General features: G+C 53.6%; 1 protein-coding gene across 1 annotated transcript in view; it reads left to right on the forward strand.

Annotated features, from left to right (window-relative positions):
* Celsr3 (cadherin EGF LAG seven-pass G-type receptor 3) overlaps positions 1-13,384 on the forward strand; it is a 29,279-nt gene that overhangs the window by 5,043 nt on the left and 10,852 nt on the right. Inside the window, exons 2-20 of the mRNA XM_090323129.1 lie at positions 670-1,320; positions 1,738-1,963; positions 2,209-2,324; positions 3,158-3,246; positions 3,370-3,527; positions 3,999-4,162; positions 4,400-4,525; positions 4,620-4,789; positions 5,464-5,649; positions 6,702-6,818; positions 7,325-7,496; positions 7,641-7,782; positions 7,870-7,990; positions 8,723-8,906; positions 9,369-9,470; positions 10,736-10,830; positions 11,260-11,469; positions 12,127-12,322; positions 12,851-13,006. Of these exons, the coding sequence (XP_090179255.1) occupies positions 670-1,320; positions 1,738-1,963; positions 2,209-2,324; positions 3,158-3,246; positions 3,370-3,527; positions 3,999-4,162; positions 4,400-4,525; positions 4,620-4,789; positions 5,464-5,649; positions 6,702-6,818; positions 7,325-7,496; positions 7,641-7,782; positions 7,870-7,990; positions 8,723-8,906; positions 9,369-9,470; positions 10,736-10,830; positions 11,260-11,469; positions 12,127-12,322; positions 12,851-13,006 (3,381 nt within the window). The remainder of the gene's footprint in view (positions 1-669; positions 1,321-1,737; positions 1,964-2,208; positions 2,325-3,157; positions 3,247-3,369; positions 3,528-3,998; positions 4,163-4,399; positions 4,526-4,619; positions 4,790-5,463; positions 5,650-6,701; positions 6,819-7,324; positions 7,497-7,640; positions 7,783-7,869; positions 7,991-8,722; positions 8,907-9,368; positions 9,471-10,735; positions 10,831-11,259; positions 11,470-12,126; positions 12,323-12,850; positions 13,007-13,384) is intronic.

Genomic DNA, 13,384 nt, shown 5'->3' on the forward strand with positions numbered 1-13,384 from the left:
AACCACAGGACCAACGTCTAGAATGACAAGCAGGTTTGCTAACTCAAGAGTGTGTGTGTGTGTGTGTGTGTGAGAGAGAGAGAGAGAGAGAGAGAGAGAGAGAGAGAGAGAGAGAGAGAGAGAAGGGGGGAGGGGTACAAGGTCCTTCTTGAGCTTGTTGCACCACGGTTCTGGGTATTATGTACTCACTTACTGACCCAGGACCCCTTCTAGTTCCATGGAAGAGCAGTTTGCTGACTGGAGTTAGAGGCATAGGTAATTCCTGATCTGGAACCCTTGTTTCTTAGAGAAGATAATCTGCTGATTCTGCTGTGCTGAGGGAAGGGAGGAGGGAGGCATTTGGGAATGAATGTCTAGTGGCCCTGGCTTGTCCTGGGTCCTGAGTGAAAGGAACCTGCTGACCATAACTATGAGAACTGCGGGTTACTGAGTTATCAGGGTGGTTAACTATCCTGTGGGTATTGTAGGAGGCGGATAGGAGAATTCCAGATTTGGGGGCCCCCCGCACCAGAGCTGGGTGAACCTCTGTAATCAGCCTCCCTTCTTGTGTTGGCCATGTGGGCTTGGTGTTGGAGGGTGGAGGGGTCAGCCTGTTGACTCAGAAAAACAGCTACTGATTCTCCTCCCCCCCTCATAAAGCTGGCCACTCACCACTGCCCCTTTCTGCAGATGGCTTGCACAGCGTGACAGCCCAGTGCGTACTGCGTGTGGTGATCATCACGGAGGAGTTGCTGGCCAACAGCTTGACAGTGCGCCTGGAGAATATGTGGCAGGAGCGCTTCCTGTCACCCCTGCTGGGCCACTTCCTTGAAGGCGTGGCCGCGGTGCTGGCCACGCCCACCGAGGACGTCTTCATCTTCAACATCCAGAACGACACGGACGTGGGAGGCACCGTGCTCAACGTGAGCTTCTCGGCGCTGGCCCCTCGTGGGGCCGGGGCGGGGGCTGCCGGGCCCTGGTTCAGCTCCGAGGAGCTGCAGGAGCAGCTGTACGTGCGCCGGGCCGCCCTGGCAGCCCGCTCGCTGCTCGACGTGTTACCGTTCGACGACAACGTGTGCCTGCGGGAGCCCTGTGAAAACTACATGAAATGCGTGTCGGTGCTCCGTTTTGACTCGTCAGCGCCTTTCCTGGCTTCGGCATCCACGCTCTTCCGCCCCATCCAGCCCATCGCCGGCCTGCGCTGCCGCTGCCCGCCGGGCTTCACCGGCGACTTCTGCGAGACCGAGCTGGACCTCTGCTATTCCAACCCGTGTCGCAACGGAGGCGCCTGTGCGCGCCGTGAAGGGGGCTACACGTGCGTCTGCCGCCCGCGCTTCACAGGTAAAATCCGGGCCAAGCTTGGGGTTGGTGCGGGGGTGAGGGGTGCAGAAGGAGGACGGGGCTGCAGGGGCTCCGGAGTGGCTATGGTTAGATTCGCCGCCACTGGCGCCTAGACGAGCCTGGAGGGGGCGTGTCCAGGGGCGTGGTCAATCGTGGGATGCGAGTATGGGCATGTCCGGTTGGCTGGGGGCTACGGTCAGGGGCGTGGCCATGCATGGGATGGAATAGTGGGCGTGCCCAGCTGGGTGGTCAAACCTGGGATTGGAGGATAGAGCAAATGAGGGCGTGTCCACAGACAGTTGGACCATTCAGAAGGCCTCCTACTCCCTCCCCACCCCGCCTTTGGAGGGGCGGGGCCGGCGGGCGTGTGGGCGGGGCCTGGCCGGGAAAGCTTCTGACGGGCCCTCGCCCCTGCAGGGGAGGACTGCGAGCTGGACACGGAGGCCGGCCGCTGCGTGGCGGGCGTCTGCCGCAATGGCGGCACCTGCACCGATGCGCCCAACGGCGGCTTCCGCTGCCAGTGCCCCGCGGGCGGCGCGTTCGAGGGCCCGCGCTGTGAGGTGGCAGCTCGCTCCTTCCCCGCCAGTTCCTTCGTCATGTTCCGCGGCCTGCGACAGCGCTTCCACCTCACGCTGTCCCTCTCGTAGGTGCCCGTCCCATGTGTCTCTGAGCGTGGCCACCACCGTTGTCTCTGATCCTGATTTCTCATTGCCCCCTCCCCATCCCGACTGTCCCCACCGGGGGACACCACACCCTTCCCTGACACACCCTCTGGGATCCTCCCCCACCTCTGCTCAGCTGCATGATGCCGGGATGGAGGGTGTGAGGGCAGTTCCCGCTCTTAACTTTTCTCCCTCCCCCCTCTCCCCAAACCCCTGCCCCTCCTAGGTTTGCCACCGTTCAGCCCAGCGGGCTGCTGTTCTACAATGGGCGTCTGAATGAGAAGCATGACTTCCTGGCTTTGGAACTTGTGGCTGGCCAAGTGCGGCTCACATATTCCACGGGTGAGTGCTCCCACGGATGTGTGTGGCAGTGAGTGGGTACATGTGTTGCTGGAATAGCCGAGAGGAAAAACGACCCCTGAATTCCCTCCGATTTCCCCCCTCACGGTATGTATAAACTCACAGCTCTGTGGCCTGGATGCTGTCCCTAAGCTTTTCCACTCAAAGCTAGTGCTCTACCACTGAGCCACAGCACCACTTTCTGGTGAATAATTGGAGATAAGAGTCTCACAGACTTTCCTGCTGGGGCTGGCTTTGAACCACAGTCCTCAGATCTCAGCCTCCTGAGTGGCTAGGATGACAGGTGTGAGCCACTAAAGCCTGGCAAGACTACATTTCTTTTTGGACAATATCACCCCTTCATGTTCTCCCAGTTTATCCCCACCAGTCCTTACTCACAAGTTGTATAGTTCATTTTCCACATAGTATCGAGTGAATACTACTATTACATTTGCTCACCTCTTGTGGTCTTGAGATTCTTCTTTTTTACCAGTACTGGGACTTGAACTCAGGACCTAGGCACTGTCCCTGAATCTCTGTGTGCTCAAGGCTAATGCTCTACCACTTGAGCTACAGCACCACTTCTGGCTTTTTGTTTATGTGGTACTAAGGAATTGAGCCCAGGAGGGCTTCATGCATGCTAGGCAAGTACTCTACCACAAAGCCCCATTCCCAGCCCCTGCTCTTATCTATTTAAGGTTACCCTGATCCTGATAATGTGCTCACTAGAAGATCTCCTAATTGAAGCCATCTAAAATGACCCTGGAAGTAGCTGTACATATGTGACTAGGGTAGGGGGCGGTACAATTCAGTTCTACATGAATATTTCCCCACAGGTGAATCAAACACAGTGGTCAGTCCCACCATTCCAGGGGGCCTGAGTGATGGGCATTGGCATACAGTACATCTGAGATATTACAACAAGGTAGGCACCAGCCTTAGTGTTTGTTGGGGAGATGCTATGTGGGGGGGGGTAGTTAGGATTCTGAGTTCTGTTCCTCAGGGGTTACTCTAGGGGCATTGCTGACTGCTCTGCCTGGGTCTTTAGCCCCGGACAGATGCTCTGGGGGGTGCCCAGGGCCCTTCCAAGGACAAGGTGGCTGTGTTGAGCGTGGATGACTGCAATGTGGCTGTGGCTCTGCAGTTTGGTGCCGAGATTGGCAACTATTCGTGTGCAGCTACTGGTGTCCAAACAAGCTCCAAGAAGTGAGACCCCTACCCCCCAATCCCTGCCCCCACTTACCAACCAGAGTCCAGCCCGATGCTTCCCATACCCCATCCTTCATCCAGCCCCCCCAAACTCCCTGTCGTCCCCTAAGTCTTTTGGTAGTCACCAGGCATCGTATCTACCAGAATCTCCCCCGCTTCCCCCCAGTTTCTAAGGTCACCCCGTTAGCCCCATAATCTCATACCTTACTGGTCTCATATCACCAGCTCACTTCTCCATCTCCTTTATCAGAGTCCTCAACCCCAGCCCGCCCCAATCTTTCTCCAGACCCTCTGCCTCCATCATGATCTCCCCTTTGCACCTCTGAATTCCTTCCCCAGCCTTGCTTTTGCCTTCTTTTCCCTTAAATCACTTGGCCTTCCATTCCCCCCCCCCAACTTCACTCCTCCCACAAGCAAACTCTCTCCTCTGGTCCAAGTCCTACTAATGACCTTGACCCTGACCTCCAGGTCCCTGGACCTGACGGGCCCTCTGCTTCTGGGGGGTGTCCCCAACCTCCCGGAGAACTTTCCCGTGTCCCATAAAGACTTCATTGGCTGTATGCGAGACCTGCACATCGATGGTCGTCGAGTGGACATGGCTGCGTTCGTTGCAAACAATGGCACAGTAGCAGGTAGGCATAAAAGCCTCCATCAGCCACCCCCTGCCCCCTTTATGGCCCTGTCCCCGTCATCCACAGTGGGTGGGGGGCTATCCACTCTGTATCTTGACCCCCTTTCTAGTGTCCTCTGATGACACGCACCAGGCTGAAATCATGTCTGTTTGTAGTTCCTCTACACCCCCAAATATCCTATAAATCATGTACCCCCTTGTCATGTTCTCATATCTCCCACACACCTTCCTCTCCCAGGCTGCCAGGCCAAGCTGCACTTTTGTGACTCAGGTCCCTGCAAGAACAATGGCTTCTGCTCAGAGCGCTGGGGTGGCTTCAGCTGTGACTGCCCCGTGGGCTTTGGTGGCAAAGATTGTCGGCTCAGTGAGTTGGCCAATACCCGGGGAAGGAGGGGGCTTTCAGGGGAAGGTGTGTTTTTAGGGAGGGGCCTATAACCCTGCTTCTCTTATCCCTTCAGCCCTGGCCCATCCTTACCATTTCCATGGCAACGGCACACTGACTTGGGAGTTTGGAAATGACATGACTGTGTCTGTGCCATGGTACCTGGGGCTGGCATTTCGGACACGGGCAACACAGGGGGTCCTGATGCAAGTGCAGGTTGGGCCACACAGCACGCTCCTCTGCCAGGTGTGTGTGTGTCTGTGTGTCTGTGTCTGTGTGTGTGTTCTTCTAATCTTTTCCTATACCTTTGGTTCCCAGACTCTGATGCAAGGTTTATGCTTGGGTCACATATCATATTTCTCAGGTATCCTAGAAATAGGGACCTGCTCTCTTGAAGCCTGGGCCCTTGACTCTTTTCACCTCTGCAGGTGCAAGGGATAGATATAACTTTGTCGTCGTTAGTTGTGGGGCTTGACCTCTGGGCCTGGGCACTGTCCCTGCCCTCTTCAACTCATGGCTGGCACTCTTCCATTTTGAGGCATCACGGTGCCACGTCCAATTTTCTGGTGGTTCATTGGAGCTAAGCGTGTCAAAGACTTTCGTGCTCGATCTGGCTTTGAATCTCGTTCACCAGATCTCGGCCTCATGAGTAGCTAGGATTATAGGCGTGAGCCACCAATGCCTGGCAAATGTAACTCTTCCTTGATCTCACTGACTCTTTTGATCATGTTCTTTGCCCTCCACCCCAACTCATGCCAACAACAAGATAACCCCTGGCATCGGTATCCTGGGTACAGGTATATTGTTGACTCTGCTCTTCTGATCTTTGATCATTCTGAGCTCTGAGCCCTCTGATCTGATCTCCTAGCTTTAGCCCAAACGTGGGGCTCTAACTCTGGGCTTTGCTTCTCTACCCACAGTTAGACCGGGGGTTGCTGTCTGTGACGGTAACGAGAGGCTCAAACCATGTTGCCCACCTCCTGCTGGACCAGATGACAGTCAGTGATGGCAGATGGCATGATCTGCGACTGGAATTACAGGAGGAGCCCGGTGGTCGGAAGGGCCACCATGTCTTCCTGGTCACCTTGGACTTCAGCCTCTTCCAGGTCTGACCTCTGACCCCATCCTCGGTCTACCAATCAGACTTAACCTTATTTGTCCTTACCACTAGTCTGCTTCCTCTCTACTCCCTCTGCCATTCTTCCTCTAGTCTCTCTGCTCAGATCCCTGCTGTAAGTCCATCCTACCAGGCAGGTTGGCCCTGAGCAGGCCCTCCCGTCAGGGAAGCTACCTCGAATCCTGGCCTAGTCCTGGGGCTTGAACTCAGGGCTTGGGCACTATCCTTGAGCTTTCTCAAGGCTAGTGCTCTACCATTTGAGCCACAGCACCACTTCTGGTTTTTCTATGTATGTGGTACTGAGGAATTGACCCAAGAGCGTTGTGCATGGTAGGTAAGCACTCTACCACTAGGCCACCCTGACTGCACCTATGCCCTGGCAGGTTCTTCAGTCTTGGGAATGCTTTTTACAGAGGGACCAAGAACAGTTATACCTGGCTAGAAGAAGGGCAATCCTAGCCAGGCGCCAGTGGCTCACCCGTGTCATCCTAGCTACTTCAGGAGGCGAGATCTGAGGATCAGGACTCAAAGCCAGCCGGGGCAGGAGAGTCTGTGAGACTCTTCTTTTTTGGGGGGGGGGGGGAGTCAGTCATGGGACTTGAACTCTGGACCTGGACTCTGTCCCTGAGCTCTTCAGCTCAAGGCTATCACCCTATCCCTTGAGCCACAGCACCACTTCTGGTTTTCTAGTGGTTAACTAGAGATAAGAATTTCATGGCCTTTAGTGCCCGGATTGGTTTTGAACCATGATCCTCAGATCTCAGCCTCCTGAGTAGCTAGGATGACAGGTGTGAGCCACCATCTCCAGGCTGTGAGACTCATCTCCAGTGAACCACCAGAAAACCAGAAGTGGCACAGTGGCTCAAGTGGTAGAGCACTAGCCTTGAGCTGAAGAGCACAGGGACAACACCCAGGCCCAGAGTTCAAGCCCTATAACTGACCCCTCCCCCCACCCCCAAAAAAGGCCAATTCTGAGTCTAGGGTATGCTGGGGTGCTGTGAGGCACTGTCACCCTTAGGGCTGACAATCTTACTCCTCCAGGACACCATGGCGGTGGGAAATGAACTTCAGGGCCTGAAGATAAAGCAACTCCATGTGGGCGGCCTGCCCCCCAGCAGTCAGGAGGAGGTTTCTCCGGGTCTGGTCGGCTGCATCCAGGTAGGGATCACCATGGGAATATAGTCTAGGGACATTGATGAGCATATGGGTGTGAGATTAGCATCTCCTGGGGATTTGGAAAGCATCACTCAATTGGGTATCCATGGCTCACGCCCGTCATCCTCAGGAGGCTGAGATCTGAGGATCACGGTTCAAAGCCAGTCCAGCCAGGAAAGTATGTGAGACTCTTATCTTCAATGAACCACCAGAAAACTGAAAGTAATGCTGTGAGTCCACAAGGTAGAGCACTAGCCTTGAGCTGAAGAGCTCAGAGACAGTGCCCAGATCCAGAGTTCAATCCCCACAAGGGACAAAAAGGAATCTCATTGGTGGCAGCATCATTAGCGATTCTTCAGGGTTTAGGGTAGAGGGGTACATGAGGGATCTTTAAGGGCTTTTCAGGAGTCTGGGGGAGACTGCATGACAGGGATCATCAAACTGGGTGCCTGGCGTTGTAAAGCTTGATATTGAGGTGCCTTGACATAGGGGTCTTCCCCCATCCACAGGGGCTGTGGCTTGGCTCAGCACCTTTGGGATCCCCAACTCTGCTACCTCCCAGCCATGGGGTGAATGTGGAGCCAGGCTGTGCCGTGACCAACGCCTGTGCATCAGGACCCTGTCCACCCCACGCTGACTGCCGTGACCTCTGGCAGACCTTTTCCTGCACCTGCTGGCCAGGTAAGGCCTCAAGAGGGTGGGGTGGAGAGGAGGTTGGGTGGTAGCTGGAGGTGGTCTTGGAGGAGATGAGAACTGGGAGAAACAGGTGCCTTTTCTCTTCTTTGCTCTGAGACCAGTGATTTAGCTTCTTGACCCAATCTATAGGCTACTATGGACCCGGCTGTGTGGATGTCTGTCTCTTGAACCCTTGTCAGAACCAGGGGTCCTGCCGGCACCTCTCAGGGGTCCCCCATGGCTATACCTGTGATTGTGTAGCTGGATATTTTGGTCATCACTGTGAACACAGGTGAGAGGCTGGAGACTGAGGTTCTAGAAGGGTTTGGTGGGATCAGGGAGCAATGGGGAAGGCCCTTATACTTCCTTTTGTTCCCAGGATGGACCAACAGTGTCCTCGGGGTTGGTGGGGGAGCCCCACCTGTGGGCCCTGCAACTGTGATGTTCACAAGGGCTTTGACCCCAACTGTAACAAGACAAACGGGCAGTGTCATTGCAAGGTTTGCTGACCTTTTTTTTGTTTGTTTGTTTTTTCTGTTAGTACTAGGACTTGAATTTAGGACTTAGGTTACTGTCCCTTAGCTTATTTACCCAAGGCTGGTTAATCAGAGATAAAGTCTCATAGATTTTCCTGTCAGAGCTGGCTTCCAACTGCGATCTTCAGATCTTAGCCTCCTGAGTAGCTAGGATTACAGGCATTAGCCACCAATGCCTGGCTTTCCCCCTGACTCTTAAATACTGTCCTGAGACATGGTACATGATTCTTTTTCCAGCTAGCTAACCTCTGCCTCTTTTTTTTTTTTTTTTTTTTTTGCCAGTACTGGGGTCTGAACTCAGGGCCTGGGCACTGTTCTCTGAGCTTCTTTTGTTCAAGGCTAACACTCTACCACTTGAGCCACAGTGCCACTTCTGGCTTTTTCTGCTTATGTGGTACTAAGGAATCGAACCCAGGGCTTCATGTATACTAGGCAAGCATTCTACCACTAAGCCACCTTCCCAGCCATTCTCTGGCTCTTGATTTGGGGCTTTTACCTGTGATTTAATTGCTGCCTCTTTTCCTTGACCCTCCTAAGCCTTTTCTTGTTTTCCTATAAGGCTAGTCTTCCTCTGGACCTGTGAGCCCTAATTCCTTCTACCCTTTGGTTCTATATATGCCCCTGAAGTCTTTGACCTAAGATCCCTATCTTAAACCCTCACCTCTGACTTCAGGCCCCTGACCCATCCTCAAACAGGAGTTCCATTACCGACCTCGGGGCAGTGACTCCTGCTTCCCATGTGACTGCTACCCCGTGGGCTCCACCTCGCGTTCATGTGCACCTCACAGTGGCCAGTGTCCTTGTCGCTCAGGAGCCCTGGGCCGTCAGTGCAACAGCTGTGACAGTCCTTTTGCAGAAGTGACAGCCAGTGGCTGCCGAGGTGAGTAAACTCTACCCAGCTCTCCCTGGATAGGTTCTACCTCCATCCCCCACAAATCATGGGGCTTGAATTCACAGCCTGGGTGCTGCCCCTATCTGAGTGGTGGGATAAGCACTCTACCACTTTGAGCCCCAGTGCCACTTCTAGGTTTTCTGGTGGTTCACTGGAGATGAAAATTTCAGGGGCTTTCCTGCTCAGATTGGCTTTGAACCTGCAATCCTCGGATCGCAGACTCCTGAGTAGCTAGGATGATAGGCTTTGAGTTACCAGTGCCTGGCATCGTCCCCCACATTTTTAACCACCCCGCCTCGGTACTTTTGCTGACATCACAGAATCTTAACAGCCATGAGAGAAGTGATGGGCTGTGGAGAGCTGAAATGTAAAAGAAGAGGGGTAGAAAGTAAGATTTTCACTTGCTTCAGACATCCGCCATGCTGTCTTCAGTGTTCTTTCTCTCCTTAGTGCTCTATGATGCCTGCCCCAAGTCCCTGAGATCTGGTGTGTGGTGGCCCCAGACCAAATTCGGTGTCTTGGCCACAGTACCCTGTCCCCGGGGGGCCCTGGGTGAGTACCTGATGGGCAAAACATTGCCCAGGGTAAGAGTGAGGCCTGTTCTCTGACTGTTAGAGCCATTTCGCTTCCTAAAATTGGGGGGGGGGTGGTCCTTGCATCTGTAGAAGAGGTGGGAGTGGGGTAGGAATGTATATGAGCCCATTACTACCCCTTTAGGGGCTCTGGATCTCTCCCTTACACCCTCATTAAGCCTCCATCTGTTTCTCTTGGCTTCTGGGCAGGATTGCGGGGTACAGGTAAGGGGTACGTGTTTGCTCAGGTGCGCTGCCCCCTCCCACTGCCAGAGCTTTTTGCAGATTCCTCCTGCTGCTTAAGGTCCCCTTTGCAGCCCCCTTCCCTGCTGCCTGAGAGCCCTTAAAAAAAAAAAATCCTGGAGTCCCTGGAATCGCCTGGTTTCCTTGCAGATTCCTCCCTATTTCCTATGTCCTATGAAGATCCCGCCCCACACCTCCCAAGGCTCTTCACTAATTGGCTGAGATCGCAGCCCCGCCCCTCTGGTTGAGGCCCCGCCCCCAACAGCCCCTCCCTGCTGCTTGGGATCTGTGCAGTGGCTGAACAGAAATCATCTGTGTGCGCATGCTCCTGCAAATGTCTTTCTATGCCTGTGCATGCGTCTGTGGGTCTGTCTTGAGGGGATTCAGGGTCCTGTATCTGATAAAGTTAGGGTCCTTTCGGTTCACAAGCACCTCCTAAAAGCCCAGGTCAACTTCCATCCCAACCCCACAGACAAGGGCCAGCAAGGTCACCATTGAGGCAATGCATTCAAATGTATGATGATGCTAAATCCTAACCCCAAGACCTTGTCTGTGTTGCTGTCGTTGTGTGTGCACCAGAGAGTATTATGTGTCCTGGTGCTTGTCGTGATCTGTGTGTGTGTGTGTGTGTGTGTGTAATTATGAGCATTGGCGTGTGTGTGTGTGTGTGTGTGTGTGTGTGTGAATGCTGGCCTATCTGTGAATTCATCTTGGCCCATGTGTGTGTTAGAATGAATGCGTGTGTGTGTGTGTGTGTGTGTGTGTGTGTGTGTGTGTGTGTGCGTGCGTGCGCGCATGCGCAGCTCATCCTCATGCCCACAGATCTCTCAGGTCAGGGAACCTCCCCTGGACCTGGGCTGCGATGTCTAGGCAACAAGCCATATATGCCCATTCTGCAGGGCTCCCTACTGCCCCCTCCTGGAAGAAGAGAGGGTACTGTGGTCACCCCGTTAGCAAAGGTAAATCAAGGCCCAGGGGTGACCAAGGATTACCTGCCCCTAGGTACTGCTGTGCGGTTGTGTGATGAAGAACATGGTTGGCTGGAACCCGATCTATTCAATTGTACCTCTCCTGCCTTTCGAGAACTCAGCCTGCTGGTAAGGCTCTGTCCTTGCACGTTTGGAGTGGGCCCCAAATCCCATATCCTATCACTTTATGATCCTCCAATCCTTATTTGCTTGTGCTAGTTCCCAACTACAATCCTCAGATCACAACCTCCTGAGTAGCTAGGATTACAGGTGTGAGCCACTGACCTCTCTCCCTACCTACCTGTGAGGCTCATTTTTTTTTTTTTTTTTGCCAGTTCTGGGGCTTGAACTCAAGGCCTAAGCACTGTCGCTGGGCTGCTTTTACTCAAGGCTAGTTCTCTACCCCTTGAGTCACAGCATCCCTTCCAACTTCTTCTGTGTATATGGTACTGAGGAATTGGACCCAGGGCTTCATGCTAGGCAAGCACTCTACCATTAAGCCACATTCCCAGCCCCTGTAAGGCTCTTGAGAAAACATTTCCATTCTTGTCCTGGCAGTTGGATGGTCTAGAGCTGAACAAAACGGTACTAGATACAATGGAAGCCAAGAAGCTGGCTCAGCGACTGCGGGAGGTGACTGGTCAAGCCGACTACTACTTTAGCCAAGATGTCCGTGTCACTGCTCGCCTGCTGGCTTACTTGCTGGCCTTTGAAAGCCATCAACAGGGGTTTGGCCTGACAGCCACACAAGACGCCCACTTTAATGAGGTAGGTCTACATCCGGTGTTCCCCATAGCCTGAGATCCCCTTATTTTATATATCCTAGCTCCCTTATCTCCCAGCCCTGAATCCTCAACTCAAAAACAGACCTGCACTGGTCACCCATGTGACTCACGCCTGTAATACTACCTACTCAGAAGGCTGAGATCTGAGGACTGTGGTTCAAAGCCAGTCCAGGCATGGAAGTCTGTGAGATTCTTATCTCCAGTGAACCAGCAGAAAACTGGAACTGGTGTGGTGGCTCAACATGGTGGAACATTAAACTTGAGCTAAGAGCTCAGGGATAGCACCCAGGCTCAGAGTTCAAGCCCCATGACCATGAGGGGGGGAGGGCGGAATCAAATCACCAACAAGCCAGGTGCTGGTGGCCCATGCCTGTAATCCTAGCTACTCAGAAGGTTGAAATCTGAAGATCATGGTTCGAAACCAGCCCAGACCAGGACAAAAGAAAAAGTCTGTGACACTCATCTCCAGTTAGCTATCTGAAAATAGGAAGTGGCACTGTTGCTCCAAATGCTAGAGTATTAGCCTTGAGCAAAAGAATCTCAGGGACAGTGCCCAGGCCCTGAGTTCAAGCCCCAGGCCCACCCCCCCAAAAAAAAATCCTTGCTCCCTAAACCCAACTATATATCTCCATCTTTCTAGAATCTGCTGTGGGCTGGTTCCGCCCTCCTTGCTCCAGAGACCGAGGACTTGTGGGCAGCGCTGGGGCAGCGGGCCCCTGGGGCATCCCCTGGCAGTGCAGGACTGGTACAACATCTGGAGGAATATGCAGCCACACTTGCAAGGAACATGGAACTCACCTACTTGAATCCCGTGGGGCTGGTGACCCCCAATATCAGTGCGTGGTGGTTAGGGTAGGGCAGGACAGAGGATGGGAAAGAGCAAGGGCGGCAGGGTACAGTGGCCCACACCTGTCACCCTAGCTCCTCAGGAGGCTGAGTTCTGAGGATCTGGGTTCAAAGCCAGTCTGGGCAGGGAAATCATGAGACTCCTCTCTCATGAGCCACCAGAAAACCAGAAATGGCCCTTTGCCTCCAAGTGTTTAGCGTGCCAGCCTTGAGCAAAAAGAGCTAGAGAACAGCTCCCAGGCCCTGAGTTCAAGCCCCACAATCACCTCAAAAGACAACCAGAGAGAGAAAGAGACAGAGAGAGGAAAAGCAAGGACTTGTAGATCCCCAAAGCTACCGATGTTATCAGGAATGGCAAGAGGCTATGTCGTGAGCCTCAGCATTTGATAGCAAAAGGCTCTGCGCTCATAGCAAGGAAAATGTAGCTCAGGAAAGCGAGGAGCCCCACTGGATGAATGAGAATGGCGCCTTTGTTAGGGGATCCAAGGCAACGGTGTCACTTTTCTCTGTTCTCACAGTGCTCAGTATCGATCGCATGGAACACCCCAGTTCTGCACGGAGTTCCCATCGCTACCCTCGTTACCACAGCAACCTTTTCCGGGGCCAGGATGCCTGGGATCCTCATACCCATGTGTTACTGCCTTCCCAGACCCCACGGCCATCCCCATCGGAAGGTAAGAGCCTTGAGGACTCGGAGTGTGGCCTAGTGGTAGAGTGCTCGCCTAGCATGCACAAGCCCTGGGTTCGATTCCTCAGTACCCCAGACACAGAAAAAGCCAGAAGTGGCGCTGTGGCTCAAGTGGTAGAGGGCTAGCTTTGAGCAAAAGAAGCTCAGGGACAATGCCCAGGCCCTGAGTTCAAACCCCAGGACTGGCAAAAAAATAAATAACCCAAAGAGCCCTTAAGGAATCCACAAGCCTGGTCCTATCTCCTTGGACTCTTCCCTACTAAAAAATGTTTTCTTATTCATTTTATTTTTATTAATTTTTTTTTGTGCCATCCTGGGTCTTGAACTCAGGGCCTGGGTGCTCATTCCTAGCACTATAACTACT

Source organism: Megascapheus bottae, chromosome 32 (genome assembly GCF_031878675.1).
Source record: "Megascapheus bottae isolate mThoBot1 chromosome 32, mThoBot2.hap1, whole genome shotgun sequence".
Lineage (NCBI taxonomy): Eukaryota > Metazoa > Chordata > Mammalia > Rodentia > Geomyidae > Megascapheus > Megascapheus bottae.